General features: G+C 35.5%; 1 protein-coding gene across 4 annotated transcripts in view; it reads right to left on the bottom strand.

Annotated features, from left to right (window-relative positions):
- trps1 (trichorhinophalangeal syndrome I) overlaps positions 1-21,128 on the bottom strand; it is a 93,005-nt gene extending 71,877 nt beyond the window's left edge. For 2 of the 4 annotated variants that reach the window (XM_063013181.1, XM_063013204.1), the window contains exons 1-2: positions 20,661-20,732; positions 14,150-14,468 (exon numbers count right to left, since the gene is read on the bottom strand). In XM_063013181.1, the coding sequence (XP_062869251.1) occupies positions 14,150-14,162 (13 nt within the window). In that variant the 5' untranslated portion in view covers positions 14,163-14,468; positions 20,661-20,732. Of the gene's footprint in view, positions 1-14,149; positions 14,469-20,660; positions 20,733-21,074 lie in introns of those variants that run through there. The other 2 variants (XM_063013196.1, XM_063013188.1) reach the window with 2 other exon arrangements.
- Positions 21,129-27,991: the final 6,863 nt, after the last annotated feature.

Here is a 27,991-nt window from a genome sequence, read left to right as displayed (position 1 = left end):
TGTATAAATATATTTCTATAATAAAATAATGAATCTTATCAATGTTTACATTCAATCAGTGTTCAAAACAAAAACATTATATTCATTTATTTAATATCATTATATTATCATATTATGTATAATAAATAATATTTACATAATAGATATTTTAAATTATTTGTAAATTATATATCATATTATGATCTGATAAATTATATTTAATGCATTTATGCTATTTAATGCATTGCATAGATATTGTTATATTATTACAACAAAGGCTGGGACAAATGTGTCAGTGGCAACCATAACAATGTCACTTAACTAAGGACTTTATAGCCACACTCCACAAAACACCACTCTTGACAAAAAAGCACAGGAAGGGTCAAGCAGATAGTTCTGCAACACAGTTCTATAAAGGAACGAATGAAAACTGACACCGTTTGGCCATATGGATCAGCAGTTTGTCTGGTGCAAACAAGGTGAGGTTTATGACCCGAGGAATACTATCCTTACGGCCAAGCATGGAGGTGGGTCAGTCATGATGTGGGGATGTTTTTTTCTGGTGCAGGAACTGGCAATCTTGACCATGTGATAAGCATCATAGATTCTCAGAACTACCAAGGCATTTTAAGGAGCAATGTTTTGCCTTCTGTGATTAAATTGATCCTTAGTGATACTCAGACTTTTCTGCAAGATAGTGAACCCAAGCACACTGTCAAGTTAACCAGGGCTTGGTTACATAATCAGTCCTGGAAGATCCTGAAGTTCTTCTCAGCCTCCAGATTTAAATCCTATAGAAAATTATTAATTAATTATTATAGTTTATTAAGGCAAAATGATGTTCCACCAAGTGCTGAGACTGGGAGACTGGTAGTTGAATGATAGTGCATATGGACATTTGTCAAGAGATCTAGATGTTTTTTTTTTTTAATTTCAACTCAAAAGTATGTCAGCTTATCAAAATGTTTCAAGAATGATTATTCTCTAATTACTCATTTGAAATTGCAACCGTATATATAAATCTTTTTGATGCATTTAAAATGTGGTTATATAAAGAGGAAATTGCACAATAATTACACTTCGTTTTACTACATATCAAAAACACGACACATTCACCAAAGCTACAGTTTAAACCTTCAGTAACTTTACATTATTATACATAAATATAGAGGTTAAAAGGAATCAATGTTATTTTTGATAGGGTTTATTCTTTTACATTTGTGATTTTTTAACACAAATAACCAAGCTAGCTACCTAAAAATACCAGCATTTAGCAACAGGAAAAAGCCTGATGCGACAGTTTATTGCTCAATACACTGCCCTGCGTGTTAGATGAGAAAGCACTTCTGTTTGGGCACTTCCTTTCTCCCGCTCCGATCCTGGCTGGCATTCTAGCGATAAACTTTCCTATGAAAAATCTCAGACAGACTAGCCCTGCAGGCAGAACAACAGATTTCTGAAATGATTATAAAGGTTTATTTATGAGCTGTCACCTCTGTCTCTCTTCCAGCCAGGAGGAAACAGCACATTATGAGCGATGTGCCAACATCTTGACAAATCTTCAAGGATAAACATGTGCAGAAACTTTCAGGTCCCCAACGGTAGGGGGTGACGCTAAAATCCGAGCATTCATACTGTTATTAAAAACAACAGTTCAAAATCGAATTGATTCCACTGCTGCGGTGCAAAGATTTTCCTACAATTCAAAGCAGGCTGTTGCAGCTACAGTGTGAAACCAACATCAAACCACAGACTCAGATGCATTTCCCCTCTGAGTAAAAGTCACACAGCATTGCGACACAGCTACAGTTTCTCTAAAGGAGACACCCTTACCTCATTCTCAGACACCAACCATTTTTAATTAAAACAAAAACATCAAGAACCTACATGTTCCTTGGCTAAAACAGTAGACAAATGGAAATCTTTCAATCTTTCAACATTTAGAGATAATGATGGGACAAATGATTCAAAAAGTTGACAAGAAACGCTAGTAGGCCTAAATCAATAAGTCTTGAAGGTTACCTTGCCAATAATAAAATAACCCAAAGGCAGAGAGGTTTAGTAACATGATGTGCAATCCTGAGTCAACTTTTGTCTTTAGAATAGCTTGGAAAAAAACCCATAATAGCACATTACAATAGCTTCCTAGTAGATCCCATTTTTAATGAATTTGAAATTCAGTTTAAGCATTTTTGCATTGTATATAACAAAAATGCAACAAATTAGAGCATTGTCCATGATATTCCAGTGAATCCAGTTAAACCAGACCAACCCCTGATCAGGATAAAGTGGTTGATGAAAAAAAAAAAAAACAATGAATTATATATACTGTATATACCTGTATATATATATATATATATAAGCTTTAAGGCGCTATGAAAGATTCTTTAAACTGATAATATAGAAAAACCCTTAAGTTTAATTCACTTTATATTGTTACTACTATAATAAATTAAATAGTTTACAACAAAAAGAAGGGCTTTCTTTTATTTACAGTCAAATGTGGATAATTATATATACATTGTTTGATAAAAACCATCATCATTATCATCATGGTCAGATCGCAGTGGGTCCGGTCCCCAGGACATAGCCAATTATGTCTGTATGTTTGTTTTGTTTGTTTTTATTAGGATTTTAACGTCATGTTTTACTCACTTTGGTTACATTCATGACAGGAACGGTAGTTACTCATTACACACAATTACACACATTACTCCAATTTACCTCACTTGCATGTATTTGGACTGTGGGAGGAAACCGGAGCTCCCGCAGGAAACTCACGCAGACACGGGGAGAGCATGCAAACTCCACACAGAAAGGACCCGGACTGCCCCACCTGGGAATCAAACCCGGGACCTTCTTGCTGTGAGGCGACAGAGCTACCCACTTAGTCACCGTGCCGCCCTGTGTCTGTATGTACAGTAGATGTCCGACCTGCCAATAGCACCACAGGAGATTTAAACCCTAGATCACAGCAGTGTACCAAACAGGCAGCTCTATACAACCCATATTTCTGGACATGTTGAGACATTTGTAAAATGCAACACAGGGCAAAAATACCACTTGTAAAATTACAAGAAGTAGTATCATCAGTTTAATAACTAGAAAAGGTGATGTAGCATCATCAAGAACTTAAAGAACCGTCAAGCAAATGTTCTTCAGGGAACCAAACATGATTCCATGGCATTTTCAACAGCGGTCACTATAACTATTTATTAGTCATTGAGCCAGCAACACAGCATACAATTTCACAGATCATGTGAGGAGGATCCACAAACCCTTCCTGCAACTACTACCAATTTTCCATCATCCTACTGTAATAGCTGACTATGTTTGTAAACAATCTGTCTTAGGCATTTAGCCCAGAGCAAAAGAGTATGACGATGAATAAGCTCAAGCTGAAGTGAACGAGTGTGTACTGATAAGGTTTGGTGTCAATGTGAGCTCATTTGCTGACCCTCTTTGGCCTCTTGTGTACTAAAGCGTTCGTCAGTTTGATAAGATCTACGATGAAGGAAAGCATTAGTTACGGAAATTCAGGCTGTCACCACCTATCAACACCTTAGTATCACAAAGCTTTAGATTACATCTTGGCTTACATCTTGAGTTCCTTCAGCAAGATGGCTGTGATTTTTCAAACTTTGATAAGCTTGTATAGAATGCGCTTCCTCTCAAGACTTTATAAACTTCATTTTTGTCTAATGTTTCCGAATACCTTAGCTCATACTTCGAACATTTCTGCAGGCAGATATTTGGCATGAACTGGACAAGAGAGAGACTCTTTGGAAAAGCCACTTGCCTGGTTATTGGACGCAGGAGTGATAAACATCAAGATCACCCAGACCGTTTCTCTTATTTTGCTTGTTTTTACCTCTATGTCTCTTTAACGCCTTCACACCACATGCACTTCTAACCCCTCGTTATCAAAACAAGTGCACCGTCTTTAAGAGGAAAAGTTTAGCATTTAGTATAGCTGTTCAGACTTTTCTGAGTGTACAGAACTTCCCATAGGTTTCACAAGATTCCACTATTTGCTTTGCACAAAGATTCCCCTTTCATATGCCTTCTAGCCCTAGGACTGATTAGTCATCCTAGCATGTTTGATAAAGCAGCCACACCCTGAGCTATACCATCTATAATAGCTAGAACAACAAAGCCTGCATGAGTGTCTTACTTATCATGGGAACAGCCTTCTTATTAAGGCTGAGTCATTAACCCATCTTATTATTCTCATCAGCTCATTCACATGCTTCTGTTTTCAACATGCTTTTTTCATAGTCTTGTTTAATATTATTAAAATATAATGATCATTTCTGTTGCTTTTCAAACACTTACAGGTACAACAGCTTTACCTCCTAAAACTCCATTTAGGAGTTTTTGCTCCAGTTTTTTTAAGGCTTCTAAATTCTAAATCATGTCTATTTTATTCCCAGGCCATCCTGAGCTGCTCATCTATGCCATCATATTATGCAGGCACTTGTGTGGCGTAGTGGTCCTTGCCCACAAATGCTAAGTTCCTGGTTGAAATGTCAGCGCTGCTTCGACCAGATGGGCACAGACATGATTAGCTATGTGTGGGGGGTTGTCTGAAGACTTGTAATGGTTTGGTGACCTGTTTAGGGTATTTCTACCCTGCATCCAGTGTTTCTCGATGAAACTAGACCTGCAGTGACACTGATCAGGATAAAGCTGTTGAAGAAAATAAAAATAATTTTACGTGCTGGTATTTACATTTTTATATTAGCACTTTTTGAGTCACTTGAAATGTTTGGATTTTTGCATGTTTATTAAACCATCGCTAGAGTGACTTAAAATGTTGCATATAATTAAGGATAACATAAAGGGTTATTAGAACTCTTGTACAGTACTTTATATAAACAGAACATGGAAAATAAATGAGATATAATTTAGTGTGATTTGTTCTTTGCTATTCTATATTTGATAAATGAACACACACACAAGCTCCTACTCCACGGATGTGCTCATATTTCTGCTGACTAGATCTGCATATAGGCATATGGGTGCGAATAAAGGTACAAATACACCTTTATTGCAATATTTACTTGATACTATCATTTTAATTATTACTAAATTCCAGGTCAAGCTTACAAATATGACTGTACCAACCATCGCAAAGCAAAAGTGGAAACACCAGTTAAAGAACCACCACCAGGTTAGGAGATTATCAAACTAATTATTAGAAGCACAAAACAAACACACATGCAAAGCCCAATCAGGCACTTTATTTTGTTCACACCCAGAAAACTAGACAAGAACCAGCTAAATTATGGGTTAAGATCATTTTCCACCAATTAATCTACATTTATGGTAATGTACGTTACCTTTCATAACACACATAAAACACAAACAAAGAAATGAAGTGAAAAGCAGAAGCACATATGCAGCAAGATACAACTGGACATGAAAAAACAATAACGTGATGCTGCAGTGATGTCTCCAGTATATTTACATTACATTTTGTCATCAAAATAATCCCCTACAAAAAACCTAATATAGTATGCCGTATTTCATGACCTTAAGTATTTTACTGTTACAAGGGGTAAAAGAAAGTCAATCATGGAGAAGAGTACTGTGCACAGTCTGGGTCACAGTCATATAGTAGCCTAAATGTTAAACTAGCATCGCAATATCTTCGTTCACATCGATAGACTCATGGATCATATCATTTCCTACAAAAGGAGATTACTAAAGCTGTAAAATCTAAGATACCATTATAACAATTTAATATCATTGACACGTTTGCATTCAACTGTGGATTTTAATTTTTTTTAGTAAAACACATTCATATAATAATAATAATAATACTCTAGGGCAGATGAAACACCTTTATTTGTCATATATACATATACACATATACAGTACAATATTATTTTTCCACATAAGAAGCTGGGGCCGAGAGGGTTAAGAGCCTTGCTCAAGGGCCCAACAGTGACTGCATGGAAGAGCCAGGATTCAAACTCACAGGATTCAAAACCACAGATCTACCCACTAGGCTACCACTGTCCCAGTAAATTACATTTAAACCAGCACTAATAATTGTTCTCAGCAGAACCCTACTGTTATTTTGTGTCACTATTTTAGAGTTATATGCTTATGGTACCATTACTGATTATTAGCTTATTTCGCTAAGACATTTTGTAGCACTCTTTGACTCTTGAATAAATTAGAGGTGAGGATTTTTACAGATCCTGAATGCTTTCAAAAAAGTACTCTGCAAAAAAAATAACAAATAATAAAACGTGCATCTCTTTCATCTATCGGTGTTACCACTGGTAAGATGGTGGTGTGAACGGACTACAAAAATTCTTAAGAATTAGTGCATGTGAAGTACTTAAGACCAGCAGAGGTTCGTAGTGAAAGTACATTTTACCATAGAACTCTTTCATTACTACACTTAGCACACAGTGATTGATTCACATTTATCCTTTATCACTTATAATGATAAAAGTAATATTTTTTTATTTGCCTTTAAATCAGCAGGACATCTGCATGTTTTCAGGGATGCTAATGATTAAAAATAAAGAAAAAATATTGTCTGGTGGTTAAATGTCATTTAAATTTATTTGAAACAGCTGATGCTTGATATACATCGAGAGTAAACTACAGAGTTGTAGCGTGCAGAAGCAATATAAATTTAAACCTTGTCCTCACCCACTTTTAATGCACATGTGCGTTTACAGAACACTGCCATTCTAAGCTGAACCATAAAACGTAAAACATAAACTACAGAACTATTATGCTTTTAAATCACAAATTACTCTGTCAAGTTAGGCTGTTATTCACTAAAATCAGCATGAAGACTTGTTGATATAAAACTGTGATTAATGTATTGATGGGACACTACCAGTTTGTTCGTTAATTGTTGCCTAATGATGATCAGCAATCGGTTAAAAGAAACTGGCCTAGTGAAATTTGCATTCACTGATCATTTGCTTGATTTTTTAAAAACCCCTCTTGCTGTCTTTTTTAAGGATTCTTGATAGAACAAAACAAACATTCAAGAATTAGTTTCTCCAGGTTTTAGCTACAATATTTGTAGACAAATGATCTTTTCTCTGGATTAACCTAGCCTAGGATACACGCTTACAAAACTTTTTTTTTTTTTTTCACCAAATTGCTTTTTGGAGTAAAATCAGCAAGACAGCTAGACTAAATTGTGAGCCTTGGCAAATACTGCAAAGGTTGGTTGATGGTTGATTGGTTGAGGATTTGTGCAGATTCTTGCAATCACAAGATTATATTAGCAAATGTGTATACAGAAGAAGATGTCTTCTATGGTTTGATGTTCCAGATTCCAATCAATATGTTTCTTTAAGGGATACAATAAAAAATCTTTTCAACATCTTCACTGATTGATTCACAGATTTACGTTTTACATTAAGGATATGCTTTTGATGTATATAATATATATGTATATTTTGATGGATATAATGAATGACTATAATATAAAGTAAAAGCTTAGCCATTATTATTCAAACCTTTATCATGCACATGTCTTGTGACATTATAATCGCATATATATTAAATATTATTCTAAAAATAAAGGGAAAAAACTGTGTGTAGGTCTTTCAGCTTCATCAACACTTACTTTAAACAAAACTGCCTCCCACCTGGGCACTTGAAAACTGTAGTTAGCTAGTGGACACTGCACACTGACGTGATTTGGATGACATGATTTGTCCCCAATATATCTATCCCAATAGCTATTACAGCCCACTGATCAAGAAAATAAAAATAAAAGTAGTAAGCACCAGTTTGGTCTAAACAACACACCCCGATGTCTGCAGTTTGTTGGATTAGTGAGGTGAAATTTTGCTGATTGTTTGGCAGCCGTGTTGAGGAGCTGAAAGGATTCAGCGCTGTATTGTCTATGCATTCTTTCCAGCCTGGTGTCACTGGCTAGCTCCTCCACCGTCCAACTGTCCACTTAAAATCCTCCCCCATTGGCAAAGCAGCACCGACGCAGCACTTAAAGCCATTTGGCTCAGATTTGGGCCGGTCCCGTCTGCCTTGAAATCAACAAGCCCTGACGTATAAATAAGAACAATATCAGATAAGTCTTGCAAGAAGCCTATAAACATTTACATTCTCTTTCAAGTGCTGTTTATGGATATTTTTATCTCCTATCTGGAAGTTAAGGACACTGCGAGGAAAAGGATGGGGGGATTGCGGGCGGAATTTGAAGCGAGCTGTGAATCAAAAAGACGGTGGGACCTGACAGGCTCCTGGGCCAGTTGACCATAATAGGTGCTGAGTGTGGCGAGCACCATGGTTGGAGGACCGGCTCTAGGCCCGGCTCCACAGAGCATAACTCTTCAGTGGGGAGAAGAGGGGAGAGAGGCCCGACGGGATTCTTGTCCTCCATCTCTGCCTGACAGAGACAAAGTGCAGCCTGCAAGGTTTAGACCAAGAGACACAGATAGTCCTGTCCGACCCCTCCGCCACTGTGTTTTAGAGCAGAGCATCCCTGCAGGCTGATGCCTATCTGATAGCTACAAGAGGATGGAAATGACTGTAGCTGGCATGCTACAGGTATGTGGGAGCTTAACATGAAGAAGTCAAAATATTTTGAGAACTAGTGACTAGAATTATTTTCCTCAATTTAATATAGTCATTCATCTGTTTTTAATTAAGACTACAAATTAGGAGGAGATCATTAAACAGTGTTCTTCATTAACTGAAGGTGCAATCACAAAACTAAAATAAAGCCACCTGTTACCGAAATTACATCCAGAAACTAAGCAGTGCACTTTTAAAGTTAATTCATCAATGCTAAGCGAGAAACTGTATCTGAGACTGTACTCAAAGCTTGTACGGATCCTCCTTTTTTATTTGTTGGACTAAAACTAGAGACCTGATCCTCTTTGCAGCAGGCTGAAGTACTGTTTTAACACACTACCTGTTGTTTCATCCATGTTTTAACAACACATTCATTCGTGAATTGCCCTCCTTGTATGAGGGAAACATTTGATAGCCTCAGGTGAAGGGGGCTGGGGTTTGGGACAAGTCTCTGGGGCTTCAGCTTAACAAATGGAGAGTATTTAAAAGGCTCTTGTTTGCATTTACCAGCAACACAGCCTGGATGCATAGAGTCTTTTGGCTTTCAATTTAAGGAGGTTAAAATCAGCCACAGGGGCTTATAACATCAGGTCTCTAACCACCATGTAAGACAGGAAATGCTAATGACCTGACCAGTGACTAGTGTCTCCCAAGGTAACTTCATGGTCACAGTGTTTTTCAGAGAAAGACCTTTGCAATAAATACAACACACATTGTTCACTAAACCATGAGCTAACACCGAATTGCCAGTTACACAGTGCAGAGGGTGGAGTGTAGGCTTTGGGCCATGGACCAGATTTGTATGTGATGCTGTGCAGAACTCGATAAAGGTGTGAACATGGAGTCGGAAGAACTCTTTTCTACTGGTAAATGTTTTTATTGGCAATTATTAAGAACTAAAAAATGAGTAAAAAAAGCATTTATTTCATTTGCGAGAGTCAATGATGAAGACGTTGATTAATGCAGCTTGGCTTATTAAATAAACAACATGCAAGTGCAGTGCTCCCTATTAGCCCTCTATTTCACCAGGGTTGACTTGCAATGTTTTGTTTTTGCAGCTCCACTGTGTCCAGACTCCTTTCTATACCCCCTTTTCAGAGGCCTTTTTCCACCACCATATGCTGCAGGCCTTATGGTAACAATCCACTAAAAACAACAGACCTGTATTCAGCCACTGCAATACAAAGATTTGCTCCTACATTGACATTTTCGGCATTTAGCAGACGCTCTTATCCAGAGCGACTCACTGAAGTACTTCCACAGTAAACTTTTTCTTACTGTAGTACAAGCAGACAAAAGTCTAAAACACAAATACGCTAAAATCCTGTTAACAACAAATTTACATTTTCCATTTTTTTTCTTTTTCTGATATATAGAAGTGCATGTTAGTTTTCGAATTGGTCTCTAATCATCTCTTAAAGATGGCGAGAGACTCAGACACTCCATAATTTTGATGCTAGTACAGAAAATAGCTTTAATGTCTGTCTTCCTTGAGTTAAGCGAGACTTCAGGCTCGAAGGTTGCCTGGTACAGAAGGGAGTTTTATGATTTCCCTAAGGTAGACTGGAGCTGTTCCAGTTTTGGCTTTTTAGGTGAGCATCATTGTTTTAAACTGAATTAAAGCAGCTACAAGATGCCAGTGAAGAGAACACAGCTGTGGGATGATGTGGCAGTGTTTGAGCTGGTTGAAAACCAGGCAGGCGGCTGTATTTTAATTCAGTTGCAGTTGTCCAGCATCGATATGACAAGTGATTGGACTGGCTGACAGAGAGAAATGGTCAAATCTTCCTGATGTTGTAGACAAGCAGCCAGCATAATCTTGTCATGTTAGCTACAAGAGCGGAGAAGTATAGCTGAAAATCCTAGACAACAGTGAGGTTTCGTAAATTATCAAATGGTTCTATCTGAGAGTTATTAAGAGAAATGACTTAAAGTCTTAGGTCTTCAGGAAAATATATCAGCTAAGTCTTGCTGGGGTTAAGTTTTAGATGTTGAGCTGATAACCATCTTAATTTTTAACTCTGTTAGTGGCTTATTTTATGTTTTCCATTTAATTATAATAACTGAATGATGTGTTTGGCATTAGTGTGAGAATGTGCTTAAAAAAAACAAAAAAACGGACAGACGCAGCCCCCTCTTTCTCAATCTTCCGGTTTACTTCTTTCATTATATTCAAGCAGCCAGTAATCTAACATTTTGCATATTTAGTCGATTCTGCCCATTAGCAGATTTGACCAAAGTATAGGTAAGTAACCAAATACTAAGGCACTGTATTAAGCATGCTTAAAACTGACTTACAAAGTAGAATCTTCATTTTTTTTTTCCTCAGTTATTTAAATTTTAAATACAGATGAAGAAAGACTGTCCGGGGTCTTTCCTGCCTTCCGCCAACCGCAACCATATATAGGGAAAAGCGGTGGTAATACAAACATCGAATAAATGAATAAATGTTTTCCCATAACTGCAAGGACTTAATTTTTTGTTTTCATCTTATACTTCATCCTGGTCAAGGTTGCGGCAGGTCCAGTTCCTCCAGGAAACACTTGGTGCAAAGCAAGTATACCCTGGACAAGGTGCCATTCATTCGCAGGGCCACCTGCCTTTCCCCCAGACATAAGCAATCATGTCTGTGTAGACACACTGAGGTTCAAACCAGGGCTAGTGTAATCGACCGCTGCATCGGCTGAGCACATACACTGTATTTAATCATTTGCTATTGATATTATAAGTGATTTAGTCCAACACACACCTAAAAAAGTAGATTAAAAAGCCTAAAATAGTGTCTTTTCAAACACACAAAGAAACGGATCGAATTAGAGGTGTCAACATTTTCTTTCATTTAAGGCTGGACTTCATACTAAAATAACTGAACTGTTTGCCGAAACAGTATATGGAAATTAGCATTTAAAAAAACTATGATAAATCTTAAAAATAAAAAGTTATAAATTGTTCCTAAACTATTTTGTTTAATATTATTTAAAACAATTAAAAATAAAATAACTTATATTAAAACATTTTAATTAAAGCATTGCTTAGACTTTTAGTCTTAAAATTCTAAAGAACAATTTCTTTCAAACACAAACAAACTTTAAAACCTGGAGACTAAAGAAAAATGAAATCTTCTGATATTATGTAGGCACAGCGCAAAGTTAAACTTCAGCATTCAGTGTTAGCCGATGTTGTGATGTGTAGAATGTCACATAGGTGAGGATCTGTTAGTCTGGATTTATAACTTCTTAACAGAGGTCTGATCACAGATACATGTAAACTGTAAATTGCACATCTACTTGGCATGCTAGTTTACAGTAGCATGATGTTGTGTAGCGATTGTGGACCTTCTCGAACTGTATTATATAAGTAAAGCGGCTGGTCTCTAAGCCAGCCAGACAGTAAAACATGCCTGTGATAAATAGTGGGCAAATAACTTTAGAGAAACTGTAAACACTGAAATGATCATTAGGGATTTTTTCTTTATAGATCACAACCTAATAAACTGGCTCAACATGCACTTAACAGGAAAGTTTGCAGACTATATGCTTAAAAATTCTTACCACAAGTAAAACAACACGTATAGATGAGACAAGAAGACTTATACCCAAAGTATTTAGCATACTGAACAAACCAGTTTAACAGTAGAAAACCTTTATATACATGATTCCTGACAGATACATTAATACTGCACATGCAGCAGGTCTGTCAATATTGTCCATGTTCTCAAATTGTACATGCCGATTAGGATTATTAGAGGTAACAGAATTCCACAGCACAAGTCTATGATTACACATAATATATGGTTAAACATTCTGCAAACTCCCTGTTCATTCTATCCTACCTAATAAACAATACCATGTGGTTGACTTACATGTTTAGTGCATGTGTATGATGACACTATAGTGATGCTTTTAATAAGTGGCATACACAATTGGCTAACAGCTATAAGACTGTAACTAATAGTAAGTCAAATTTCATAATCATCACTGGTCTACTTCACCGTCACACAATATTCAAAAAAGGAATATTTAAATAAAGTTTTAGTAGAGGGCAAACAATAAAAAAATTCAAACAATCCAGGCTTTGGGAAACTGGAATTCCATTCATTACTTTTTGTTCATCTACCAAGCTTGTGAATAAGCGGTCCAATCTGAACAAAAACAACAAGTGAAGAGCAAGTAAAATATCAAAGATCTTCTGCTTGTCATTTGAAAAAAATACAAAGCCATTCAACAGGACATACCAGGGGCCTCTAGGTCCTCATCTTAGTAGTAAGAGATGTCAGATGACCTTTGACCTTGGAGTTTTTGTAAGACTTTTGTGAGGGAAGAATACACAGAGGTTAATCCTAACATCCCCTCTTAGAATCCCTGCACAACTACCGAGATATAACAAAAGCATGCAGCTGAAGCAGAGTTCCCAGTCCTGATCAGAAAGGCAAGTGTGAAAGCACAAATAAATTTTTTCTCTAAAACATGTCTGAAAAATGTAGCATATGTTTAAAATGACACTAATCTGCTGAGCTGAATTCACACGGCACCGTAAAAATTCGCTATTTCTGCAGCGTTAACAAAGTAAAGCTATTGTTATCAGAGCTCCTTATAGGGTGTTTAATATGCACGTCTTCACATGTGAAAGGCAGTCAATTGAGTCAGCTTGCGAACTTCTTTCGCGTTCTTTCACTCAGGATCAACCTCGACTGAAGATTTAAACCACCAAGTAAACTATCGTATCCAAACCTTAATGAAATCACTGTATTTCTACAGTAATTGTGGCTTTGTTATCATTTAAATCACCAGCTAAAATACAAATTTGAAAGCATTGCAGAATACTGTGTAGGTAAAAATCACATCAACAATTTCAAATCAGCAAATCATATGAACTTGATTTCTGAGTCAAGACGAGATGTCAGCTTATAACATGGCAACAATATTCAAATACAAGCATAAAAGACGACTGCCAAAATAAGGGACGGGACATTTCCAAAACAAACAAAAAAAAAGCCATCAACATAATGCTGTTTAACATTTACAAGTAAAAAGGATTAAGCTATTGATGCCACAAAGCCAGTTTTATGCTACAGGATTTGTACTAATGCACTGGCAATAATAGTGTTACACATATATTTGTCACGGTTGTCAGTAAATGCAAAAGTATAACCAATCTACACATGTGGATCAGTTTAAAATAGCACATTCAGAGCATAAAATGATACATCATATGACTCGTGTGACCCATAATATTACAACTGAAAAGAAATTGAGTCAAGGCCGTCACAGGATAGGATGTCAAGAAGATTTCTGTTTAACAAATATGACAATTAAAAAAAATGAGTGTAAATCAATGACCCTAACTAGGGTTAATTAAGTTTATCATCCAAATTCAGTAAAGAAAACTAGAAGACAGACTTTATTGTAACTGACCATTAAAGGTTTAGAATTACAGAAACCAGTCTAATAATCTTGTTTAATCTCTTCAGTCTAGAAGTTTGGTCCAATAAAAAACGACTATATATCTGCGTTATAGTCACACATGCATACCCCAATACATGTCAAATTCCTGTACTTTCTAGCATGTATGATGTGTATACATACTGTACCTCTGCTGAGCATTGGGTTAGAGCATTATCAGCACCACTTCCACAGAGAGGCAGATATTAGATTTGGCAGAACATCCAAAGTCCTTGCCCTGCCTCCGAGGTATCCTTTATTCCACGTCCATGCCCTCCTGTCCTTCAGCTTATTCCATCGTTTCCATTTACAAAAGCAGAGTTCACTTGCACTACACAGTCTCTACATTCGTTGCTCATGAAATGTGCTGTACTTCCAATATCTTTTCTTCAGAGGTGCTCACCGATGATCCTGAATGAGAGTCCAGGGTGCATCGCACTGTTCGGCACAATCACTGCTAAGCCTGGCCTGAAACACACACAGATGCAAACATGGGTTATGAATGGCAAACTTTAACACACACACACTTCAAGCCCCACTTTTATTACACACACAGCTATAACGGAAATGCACATATACAGTGATCCTATAACAGTCTGCGGCAGAATTTCCAACTATGAAAGAAAATCATTGTGGCCTACCGAACAGTTTACCATAGGGCCGGCAACACAGAACAACAATTTTGGATAAACTCAAACAGCACTGCTGTGATAAATGCAACACAGAAACCGCAATAAACATCCACAGAGAGCGAGCGGCTGTGTATGGCGTAGTCAGGCATCCTCGCAGCAGGCTCTGTGAATGGGAGCACTGACAGAACAGGCCCTCTGGCCGACCAAATTGGAAACAGGAAAACAAACATTCTCAAGGAAAACTCCTCCAGTCCTCCCTCCAACTCCTCCTTCGCTCCGACTCATTCTGTCCGATCTGTCTTGAACAATGTAGAAGTCTATGCTATAGCCACAACACAAGCCTTCAGACCACACAGATGGAAAAGGAATACTTAGCCACAATGGGGAGGGGGGTACAAAAAAAGAGAGAAAAAAGAAAACTGAAAACGTGTGGTAAGGGAGCACGCACCATAACTCAGATAGGAGCGGAAAAGGCTAAACTGACTCATCGCTGTTCCAAAAGAGCTGAGGCTGTGTGTACTGATGGCACAAAACCCGCCACGGCAAAGTCAGAACCGAAGAAGAAGCGGGCAGTGACACAGAATTCCAGAAGTTTCCGAAAGGTTTCGTAAAGTTTCCTAGACGAGCAGCAGGAACACAGTGCAAAGGCAACTCATGAGCGGCGCTTCTCAAATCAACTCTTACAGACAAACCGTATTGAAAAGGAGTCGGTTAAACACTGGTAATCACGCAAGCCAATTGTAGTTGTAATCTCTGCACTGCTACTGTCTGATTAAAGGTTTTACATGTCAAATACTCTGCTGTTTAAAGCTGTTTCTGTTAAAAGCACAAAAAATCAGATCTATATTTGTACTTAGTTTCACACACTATAAGGATAAAACATCTATTTATACTTACTAAAGTTAAGCCTTATTTAAAAAGAGCCAGAATAAAATAACAAGAAAGGAAAATCTTTATCATGTCTATAAAAAGTATTCTCAATGCAAAAATGCATTAAAAAAAATAAATACAAGAACATTTATCTCTATTTACTAGAATAATCTGTCAAGACAACACTGAGTTGTCAGATGAGTTAACAACGGTTTTATTAATTTAAAGGAGCAATATGTTAATAAGCTGACCAAGCAGCATAATATTTTAAAACCTAATCAATCAAACATAGTAAAAATAACAACAGCAGATAAAACGTTGCCTACTTCCAGGCACACACAGTAGTTGACAATACACAAAGTCAAATATCAACAGCACAATCCTAGAAAGAAAAAAAAAAACAGCACAAGACAGAACACCTATGTATTAATCTATATTTCATCAGTCATCAGTTAAACGTTATCAGTAAAAATTCAGTTATCTGTGCTCTGACTGTGACTGAAAGTAAGATGACTCAAGTGTGTTGTGTTTTGAGCAGTGCAACCACAGAGCACCTTTTTTTCTCTTTTTTCACTTTATTGTGGCAGAAAATTACCGAAAATTAAGTTTCCATTACACAGTACGTGCTTTCTGAATATTCTTCCCACTGCATTTAAAGACATTTAAAAGAATCAAAGTAAAAAAAAAAATAATAATAATTTTCCAAAACCAACTATGACTCATTTAAAGTTTCAAAACCCATGACAGTTTACAGAACGTTGTGTTTTTGTTTGCTGACTGTACCACAAATTTAGGTAAATAGGTATGGAAAAGTTTTCTGTAAACACTCAAGCATATAAAAAGTCATGTTTGTTAAAGTCAGTGGTGAGAATAAATAAAACGCATGCAGAAAGGTAACATATTCTACTTTTAATTTTTCTCCAAGTAAACATAATACATAATGTACTATGTGTGTAAATAAACCTAAAGAATTTAGTATAGAATTTACTACATCAAGAGTTATTAATTACTGCATGCATATCACACAACTGTCCCTTCAAAATCATTCCAAGCAGACTAGTTTTTATCAGTTGCCTCAATTAAGGAGCTTAATTTGTATTTTCTACCACAGTCAAGACAGAGACTTAACAGACCAATTGTACCTGTTTAACAAAAAAAACTCCCTTCAAACACTTTTCTTCTCTCAACAGGCTTCTCATTCAACAGCACACACACATAAATCTGCAGGGAAGAGACAGAGTGTAGCGCTCATCTTGCTGTGATAAGAAGCAAGTCCAAAAAGAAGTTGTGGAACTCAAAAGCCGTGTAGAACAAATGCAAGCCCCCCCGCTGGTGCTTTCTCCGAGCTCCAAGGCCCAAATTCATCTGTCAGCCGTAAAGTTCTCCACTATACAGCGTTGATCTATTGCATCCCGCCCAAAGGGCTCACAGATGCATGCCTATTTACATGTGAAATCTACCTCAACCATTTCAATCACTTCAAACAGCCCTTATCAGACAACCCACACAGATCTCATTCTTTCTTTTCACAACGCAACTGAATGCGGTGAACGAATATTAAACACAAACACACACACACACACACACACACACACCCAATAACCAAAGTCAAAATAGCCCAGATCACTTTTTCAATGAAGTACAAACCATTAAAGAAAATTATACGCTAAAAATGCTGGACAAAGCTGGCTCAGGATAGTAATATGCCAACTTATCAATGCCAAAATGCAAGAAACATAAAGATTAAAAACTTTTTTTAAATCTAGGATTCACATGAACATTATGAAAAATTGGCACAGCTGTGACTGTAGAACAATACAGATGACAAAGCAGAGGCTCCTGGCTGACGCTATCTGAAACTTTTGTTTACACTTGTGAGTCTCTTCTCCTCGAGTAATGAGCACGTTGGTTTCCTCGGGCCTTTGTCATTAAGAAACTTTCACTGACAAGAAAGCAGCCTTACAGCAGGCCAAGGGCGCATCATTTCCAAACTGCCCGACAGCGCCTGCGTTGTCGGCTTACAGGAAACAGCACGAGCCGTCTACTGGAAGCAGCCTGGGAATTTTATGTCACGACAATCAGATGTGGGTTCTGCTTCAGAGGTGCGAGTTAAAGTGAAAAGACGGGTGATTTTTATCTCAGGTTAAACATTTTTCCACCCACTTAAAGCTACCAGTAATGCATTGCTGTGCTTCAGAACTTAAAAAAAAACAAGCTACAGAAGAAGCAACAGTACAAACTGGGAAAGTTGTTAATTCAATGAAACTTTGCAATGTGACGACACTGTATTATATACACTGTATAAGCCACGAAGTGTTCCATACAGTAGATACTAATTAATATTAATTGGTATTAATCTATGCAGCGCCCCAGCCAATGGATATTGGACTTACTCTGAAATTTTACTGGTAGAAACTGAACAAACCAATTTCTAATTAAGTTTTTTTTATATTTTATCCAGCAACTAAAGTTGCCCCCTGGGTATGATGCTTTAAGCAGCTCATTTTCTAGTCTAAATTTAGAAAATAATAAAAAAATGAATAAATACATTTTAACAAAACTGAAAAAAATAGTTGCATATTTTTAATTACCCTAATGGCCCTCGATACCCTTGCAATTGAGTCTATTAGCCCACCTGCTTTATCGTCCAAATGTGTGGTTGCAAAAACAAACTATAATAAAAAGTATTATAAAGTAAATAAATAAATAAGAAAGTTTTTTTGCAATACAGGTGGTTTACTTTATATAACTCAAAGCAATTAACATCTAATTACTTTTATTAAGCATAAAGTTTAGTAGAAAATTAATTTTAACTAAAACACAAAAGTTTTGTATTAATTATATCCAAGCTATTTAAATTGATAAATATCACTGCAAATCGTGATTGTTTTTATATTGAAAGTGGCCAAGTAACCACATAAAATTTAATACAATCGAGTTTGTCATTAAACTTTGTGTTAGTTATGTTATTATGCATGTACTACTTTCATCTTTAGAAATGACAGCTCACGGTTTTACTTAAATTAATTAAAAAAAAAAACTGTAACATTGTGACTTACTACTACAGAGACCTGATTATACCCCGTTATATAAAAGCCTGTGCATGACAATTCTGAAAACTATTTTAAATTAGTTTTCAATGGCTATATTAATAATCCCATTACACAATTACATAACTATGAATATTACTGTCACAAAAATATGGAGTTTTGGTATATATTAATATTAAGAAACTCACGTAAAGTTGAACTGTATTGACCACAGTAATGCGCAAATACTGAAACATTACTTTGTTCTAAAGATATTTTTAAAAAATCTATTATAATAATCCTATTTGGAAGAACAGCCTTATTAATACTCAAAGTTGTTTAGTGTAACACCTCTGGTTATTGCATATGTTTTGTTTATTTTTAAAGTTAACACAACTTCTACATATCTACAAACTGTGAATTAAAATGAGAACAATGTTTGTTCTCTGTAGAGGATGTATTACCTTATTTCATTTTTAGAAAACAACTGAACATGGAATTTCATCTGGGGTTTCCAAACACTTAAATGAGACAAAAAACTCAATGCATCTAAGTTAACTAAAATCAAAGCCTTTAAAGTTAAAGTCAAGCATTTAAACTAGGTAACTATTATTCACGTCACTGTACTCGGTACAGTCAAGTTCATCAAGGGTTGTATGAATTAAATACAATCTAAGTAACTCTAAAAGCATTCTAATTCAGTCCAATAAACCTCAAGTTTAACTGTATATAACAACGATCCTTTTCTATTTTAATATCTGAAAGACGTTATGCTGCACTTTTGAAAGCAATTTCTATGTCAATATTTACGTGCCTGCTTAAACAGTCTCAGAGCTGTAGGTGATATAATATTCTATACATATAGATTAATAAAACAAATATACACCACTGTAAAGTGCACAGATATTCCTAAATCGGGAAACATTTTTATTTACATTTTTATAAAACTTGGTAATAAAGCTAAACTGTATAAAACACTGTGACACTGGCCTTACTCTGCTGTGATTTCTGAAAGGTGTCATGTGACAATTCTTAAAGAAAGCTCAAACTTGTTTGGATCTTGCAGCTTGAAAGAAATTTGTGGACTCTTAGTTCTACAAAATGACTAATAATTTTTAGTACTAGTACTGATTATTTTTTATTGACTATATCAAGTATTGCATTTGGTCTCTGTAGGTTAAAGATAAAGAAAAGGCTTAGAGTTCCACAGTGTAAGAAAAGCCCAGTTAACTAAACTGGAGGAACAGTTTTATACGGAATACAACAAGGTTAATAAAACAGTAAATACCATGCTGTGACTTACAGAATACAGTAAGCATACTTTACTTTTGATATTTTAAAGATGTAGTGTTATGATTAAGTCTAGTCTTACAGTCCCATAAAGTGCAAAGAAAGTTTTTAAAGTAGCCAAACAAGTACATAAAGCACTAACGAAAGCAAGTTCACTATAACAGGTTATCAGCAGAGAAAAGTGCTGTCATCTAATGTCTACTAATTATTCTAAATGGTCTTTGTAACTTCAAAATTTGTTTACAGCCCCTTATTCCGACAGTGTAAGGACAGCTTTTACAATAGCCAAATGACTGTATATGTTTTTGTATATATGCAAGTATGGAAGTAAACTAAAACACTGACTGATATGAAAATTATGTATTAACATTAAGGTAATTTAAAAACAATAATAGTTGATTGCAACCCGTCTATTTAAGTTTTACTTTAAATAATATGATTATAACTACTTGATAAAGTTTACCTGTATAGAATAATGTGACAGTGATTTTACTGTACTTGATAGCTGAAAGTTGGTTATAGATGGAATTTTAGGAGTCTTATAGTTGTAATGTCTATTCTAATTACGCTATTTGGTTTCTGTAGCATAGTAAAAATGTGTAAACAGCCTTAAAGATTTAAGTTAGTCATGTAAACCTAGAGAATGTAGTAAGCCATGTGCTACTTGTATAGGCTTTTACTTTATAGAAACACAAACACCGCCGTTCACAAACCTCTAAAACCTTGTCTAAGTCTGAAAGAATTCTACAATTATTTAAAAACGTACAAAAGAAAACTAACTAGGCGAAAAATAAATTAAATAACAATATAAAAGAGTTAATTCCGTAAGAAGAACTCACTTTATGGTCTTTTTTGTATATAAATAAACGCTGGCTCTTCAGCCGAATACTATCGAGAGTCGAGCACGTTGCCATGCCTACGCGCTTTATCTTACATCACTTACGGAAAGTTTTTCAAGTTGATCGCACAGCGCTAACCTGATTTAAACCAGGCGTTTCACACACAAACATAAACGCTTCAAACCAACAAGCTTCTAATTCAACTTTCTGATCACACACATCCTACCATGCATTTTCTGACACAGGTTAAGAAACACACAAGCGTTTACACCGACTTCACCGCGGTGAAGAGAGTATACTGGTAAATCCCTGATAAATCCCTTCACGTATCGATCCTCGGTGTATCCTGCACCACCACCCAGTGCATCACCCTGAGCGCGTTATGATTAGGAAATTACAAGCAAAAGATCTGACCTACTGGAGAGAGCTCATGTTTTCTTCCTCGTGTCTGCTGCTGCTGCTGGTACTACTGCTACTGCTGCTGCTGCTAAACAGGACAGAGCCCACTGCAATTTCTCACGCGTTTAACCCAATAAAGCAGTTCAACACCGTGTGAAAACCGAGCAGCCCCGCTCCGCTTCTCCCCGCCACTGATTTACTGCAATCCCATTCCACTCTCCTTCCCATTACATAACATTCACAATGAAAAGGAACTATGGTAACCAACTGCAACGCTGATTGATTCGCTTGATTTCTCCTTACCTGTTGATTAAATAGCATTAGCCCCTGCGATCTGAAAGATGGTGGACCTTTTGGCGTAAACCGTGATGACAGCGTCTTTGTGTTTGTTTGTTCAGCTCGGGAATGATTTCTTTTGCTTGGTGGGGATTTCAAATTTCAAACTGCTCCTGTATAATACGTGAGATCGGGGTGACTGTGTTTAATATTGCTCTGATTGGTTAGAGAAAAAGCGGTTAGCAGAAGTGATCTCGGTTCTTTTTGATCAGAAACGTTATCGCATGTCAGGACCTCAGACTCCAAGCATTACGTCAGTTTCAAGACACCAACACTATTAATATCAAGAAGCAGTGGCGGAGAGAAGCGCCACCCCAGAGCGCGCGCTCTTAAAGGGCCAGAGACAAGTAGTGTGCGATACCGCAAGATTTGATATCGATCCGATACCAAGTATCTGGGTGATTCTTCAATTGGGGGACTTTTACGTCCCTAAGTTATAAATTTGTGTTAAAAATACTTTATTACAAAACAAATATTTTAGGTATTAAAAAGATCATTCATTGCATCACTAAAAAAAATTAGATACCAAAATAATTATGATTTCCATTTTTTATGATGATTTAAACATCAATATTTTGCTACTTTGGCCATGTCCCCAACCCAGACTTTAAAACTTCTCTGCTCTAATAAAATTTATAATAACTTAAAAAGAAACAAAATGTATTTTTTTTCTTCATATTTGTACAACCTATGCATATTTTTGAGCAATATATTACTGTCCCCAGCATTATCGTCATTACCGTAACAGTGTATGGTTTCTGTAGGGAATCATTTGAAGGTAACACTTGTTTATGTTGTAACCATGGAAACAAAGACTTGCAAGGAAGCACATGCCAGCCATGAGAGAAGATTAACATTTTAATGTCTGGAAATGTGAGTAATTTAATCATGTATTCCTCCTGATCATAGAGTATATTTATTCAGCGTCATTACCTTTTACATCAGTATGGCAGTACTTTACCAAAAAAAAAAGAAGAAATTTACACATTATTTATATGTATTTAAAGTGCATCTTGTACTAGCTGTTGACTAGCTTTAGCAAATCCATGGCCTATCTAGTTTTTTTCTTAAAAAAAGTAAAAATTGTCATTACCGCAACACGTCATTACCAACACATAATGACATTTTGCTATGCCACTTCGCTAATAAATATGAAATATTAAAATTCTATATAAGCTCAATTGTAGCCATCATTAAGTATTTGCTCTAGCATTATCTTGACATAATTCAAACTAAATTATTCCTAATTTTATTTTTCAAAAGTTAAGATGGTCAAAAGAGCCCGCAATTGAAGAATCACCCAAATACCGATACTTTTTATTGATAAAACAGCTTATAGGGGAGAGTAGTGTGTTATGGTTTACGATTGATTGATTAGGATTTTAACATCATGTTTTACACACTGTGGTTACATTCATGACAGAAACAGTAGTTACCCTTTACAAAAGATAAGATAAGATAAGATTCCTTTATTGGAGTAGAAAAAAAAAAAAAAAAAAAGGAAATTATAGAAAAAATTAGCTATGCTATGCAATTACTATTCATCAGTTCACAACACACAGTCATGGACAATTTCATATCTCCAATTTACCTCTCTTGCATGTCTTTGGACTGTGGGATGTAACCCACACAGACACGGGGGAGAACATGCAAACTCCACACAGAAAGGACCCAGACCGCCCCACCTGGAGATCGAATCCAGGACCTTCTTGCTGTGAGGAGACAGTGCTACCCACTGAGCCACCGTGCCACCCTGCCACCCTTACAGTTTATGAGTGAATGTATCATCAATATGCTATAACCACTACATGATTTTGTGATTTTTGCTTTCTACTGTTAATTAGTTATTCATATGCATGTTTAAACCCAGGACAAACACAGACAAGTTTTCAGGCAAATAAAAAGTAAATTAATGAACTAAGTCTGAGGTTTTTGTTCAGAAACATTTATATAATAACAAAACACAATGTCTCCCTTTTATTGCACTTTTTTGGCGTTTTGTAAAACAAAGTACACAAAATTATTAAATAACTAAGTTTTTTAGTTAGAGGTTTTTGTTCAGAAACAAAGATATAATAAAATAAAACTACTGTACATTACTGTACATGTATTTTCTCTCAGCAGAGCAGGAGAGAAGAAGTAAAGTGTGTATGTAAGATGTACTTTCTAAAGAAATATGAGGAACGTACTAAATGTAGCGAAAAGAAACAGAACCCAAAGTATCGATCCCATCACGCTAGTATCGATCCGATTACAATACCAATGTTGGTATCGATACTATCGATATTTGGATCGATTAGCCCACCCCTACCAGAGACACCGGCCAGCCCGGGTGCTTCATCCAACACCTCACACATGAACATTTACCCGGGTATTTAAGTTGCATTGCGTAGAATTTAGGCTCTAGTGTTTACAAAGTGAACTACAACAGCAGTCAGTGTATATGTCCAAAAGTATGTGGACACTTGTTAAACATGAGCCTGTTAAACATCACATTCCAAAACCATCAGTATCAATATGTAGTACCCTCACCCTAACAGCACTTGTGGGACGATTTCCACACAACTTTGATCTGTGTCTGTGGGAATTTCTGCCTATGTGTGGTCAGACCCTGATGATGGTCAAAAAGGCCTGACTCACATTTTAAAGGTTATTTACTTGCTAGCTACTCACAAATGATTTCTCATTATGACTCATTACTGGGCTACCAGTGCTGCTTTAATTTTTTAATTATACAAATTTGCTAATACTTCTTTTGTCCAAATTTAGCTTCAGATAACATGGTGCATAATTAGACGGATTCTCTAAAAGGAGAAAACCTGCAGCAAGACATTAAAGCTATTTTCTTTTTTTAAGCACAACGTATCTTAATCTTCTATTTGTTTATCAGTGGATGCTAATCTGAACATAGAATGCTATTAGCTATATATTGTCTTGTATGTCACTGTCTTGTGAGTTTCACTGTAGTGCTGAGAACAACCCACCATACAAATAAAATCTGGTTACTGGGAATTTTATGTCTTATGTCCCTTTCAGTTGATACGTGAGTTCACTTTCATCCAGCTACAAACTGCTTTAATGTCATGTAAATTGGCCAGGAGCTTTACCCGATACAACAAGTCGTTTTAGGAGCAAGGCTAACTGATTAAACAAGTGGAAGAGTGTGCTTAACCTTCAGCTGCACAGTATGCACAGCCCCAATCTCCATTTACAAATAGCAAAACCACACTTACAGCACTTTGGTTAGTGGTGTTTTCTCTTATCCAGAAAGAGCCAGTGTGGCTGCAGGTTTTAATACCATCCAGCCAGAGGCTTTGTTTGATTAACAAGTGGAATGAGATTTTACTGGTGGGTTGAAAACCAGCAACCTCACTAGCCTGTTTTAAATATGTATGGTTGTACCAGTGACTTAAGCTCTTATCAGACAGCTATTTTTTACATATTCAAATTGTGAGCTAAAATACATTGTCTGCTGTATAAATAAAAAATACATTTAACACATAGCTCAGTCAGACCACTTAATTACATAATTCTGCCTGAAATGCATGTTCAGGAATACATCAATTTATGACTCGATAAAACAAACCAGGATTTATACAATACTGGCAAGAATGGCAGCACAAAATGTAATCTATTAAGAGTGTAACACAAAGTCATTTATGTTATAATATTATTTGAAATTTTTACATGGAAATTAATTTAACACATCAATGTTAAATATTAAAAAACAATGTTAAATGTTAATTGGCACGAAACAATCAACCAAACACACATTAAGAGCAAAGTAGTGTATTAGTAAAAAATAAAAATGTTTTATGCATATAAATAATGTACAATTATTTACTTTTTGCTATTTAACATAAATATGAACATGCAAAAATGAAAAAAATATATTAATAATGAATTGTATTAAATGAAAAATCAGAATAAAAGTACCATATGACTGCAAAATCTTGCTGCTTATATGACATTAGTGTTGTTACTTAAATTAACACACATTAACACATTTTCAATGCATCAAAATTATTCATTTTATGCATTTTTGCGTTCTAACATTATTGTAACAATAACATATGCAATGAAAACACATATACATTTAGCTGATGGTAAATTATACATTTTAAAAGTATTTTGCTAACTGAAATGTACATTATGACAAAGTACTGCATTATGTTGAAGATGGCAAGTGCAAGTCAGCAAACCTTCCACCAACATTTCTGATGGTTAAGCTGGGTTTAATTTATGCTGTCATGTGATCTGACCACAGAATATTAAAAAAAAAATCCAACTTTACCATGTGAATGAAAAATAGTATAATCTTTAACAACTGTATTTAATGTAGGCACAGCAACAGATTAGTTAAAATGTTTTGAAAGAGAAAAATAACTTTAGGCTCATGACTGTAGTCCTGAAATTATTGATCCTGTTGAAAAATTACTTCATACAATTTTAAAATATAAATACGTCAAGTGGATTATTGTAGATTCAAAATGCATCTAAAATTATTTTTTACAATACGTATATATAAGACTTAAATCACTAATTTAATATAAATGCTATGTAAGCCTCCAGTACAGTTCTGCAAATATAAGTGCTTTTTTAGTCTCCATAAATGACTCCATCTTTGTTCAAGGAGAATTCAAAATAATATTTTAGTGAGAGGAAAAATCAAATGGAGCGTGGGGCAGCAGGTTTTTCCAGCCCTCCAGTGAGAATATACACTTTTTCTTTGTTGATTGAATAGAAAAGAAAAAAAAGAAAACATTTGCTGTGTATTTATTTGAACTATTGCACATATAAAAATTATTTAAACCTTAAAATTGTCTCCTTTCTTTAAAAAAATCCCATGACTAATGAAATTAACTGCTACCGAAAACACTAATTAAAAAGTTACACTGGATGAACACTTTTAACAAAATGTGCACTTTTTAAACAGAATTTATTATTTTTAAAATAAAAATGCAATAAATAAGCTTTTTGCTGCAATTTAAAAGGTTTGATAAGAACTATATTTGGTTTCTCTAAAGATACTTTTACGGATGACACTATAATAAGTTTAATAAATGTGCTATTAAAGACATTAAACATTTAGTAAGTAATCAAAAGACAAAAAAATAAATTAAAATATATTTTGCAATGCCATTTCATTAAGAACTTTCTTTAACACCTTTATTTAAAAAAAAAACCTAAATGCATATCTCTGGTTTTTAGTGATTGTTACACCTCTAACTTATTTTTATTGAGCCCATCCTTAAATCAGTACATCTATTATGAAATGTCAATATATATATTTTTTTTTTTACCATTTTAAATAATTAGTATTACTCTTCAAAAGAATACAGGATTAGTGGAAACCTAGAGGATATAAGAGTGATTTCACAGTCTTATAATTTGCATAAAAGTGATAAACCATGAACCTTTTAGGTTATACTATTCCCCTGATTATAAAGTGTTGAGTTAGAGACCTCTCTAGTAGCATGGTATAAACGCTGTGATGTAATTGGTCAAGTTTTCTCTGGTCTTTTGATGCAAATGTTTCTGTAAAAAAATATATATATTTTTGTAAAGTTCTGACATTAAACAATGTTAATTAGCTGTATGTGAGCAATTTAACCAGAATCAGAGATTTAACTTGGGTTGCTGGAACTGTGCGACACAACAATATCATGTGCAACCAAACTCAATTCCAAAAAGATAAGGCAGTTAAAAGTAAATTAAAAAGCAAGCAATAACTTGTAAACTATATTTAATGCAAAATTGAAACATATTGAATTTTTTACATTACTAACATTATTGATTATTTTAACATATGCCAATTCTTAAATGAATGCCTACAACATAGTTAATTCATGAAATAATACAGATTTAGTTCTTACAGACTAGCAGTAGGATTTAGCATCAGCAATATTATGTTGGGGTTTAATAGTGACATGGCAATATCAACAAAATATCCTTCTACTCTTAAATACTACACCATTCACTTTCTTTTATCATTTGCTGTATCATGCACTTGATAAAGATCAGTTACAGCAGAAAAATAAGACTTATTATGCCCTAATTTACTTGTGGTGTTTAAGGTCAGGGTCCTTTCTGTGTGGACTTTGCATGTTCTTCATGTGTCGGCATGGGTTTTCTTGGGTTGCTTTGGTTTCCTCCCATAAGTCCAAAAGACATTCAGTCAGGCCAACTGGAGCTCTTAAAATTGCTCTGTGTGAGTGATTAAATGTGTGTGTGTGTGTGTGTGTGGTGTTTGTGTGTGTGTGTCCTGTGATGAACAGGCAACCCTGTCCACAGCTTTACAAAGCTCCAGGTCTTGTCCTCAAATGAGCAAGCCAAATGCATCAGTGACAAGGAAAAAAAAAGGAGAAAACATTTTTGGTCATTAACAACCCAAGATACAAGTACAAGAGGACATCAGTAGGCAGTCAGGAAGGCTTTAAAAATAGCATTTTATGGAAAAATGTTGTGTATTTGATGACATTTTTCCAAGAATATTTTTTAAGCTCACCAGGGATCTACTTTTACCTCTAAAGTCATTTTTAAAGCTTTGCTTCTCCCCCTACGATAATCTCTTATTGCTATAAGGCAGGCCAGAA

The sequence above is a fragment of the Trichomycterus rosablanca genome, chromosome 2 (genome assembly GCF_030014385.1).
Source record: "Trichomycterus rosablanca isolate fTriRos1 chromosome 2, fTriRos1.hap1, whole genome shotgun sequence".
NCBI classification, from domain to species: domain Eukaryota; kingdom Metazoa; phylum Chordata; class Actinopteri; order Siluriformes; family Trichomycteridae; genus Trichomycterus; species Trichomycterus rosablanca.
This window is presented reverse-complemented; position numbering and strand designations above follow the sequence as displayed.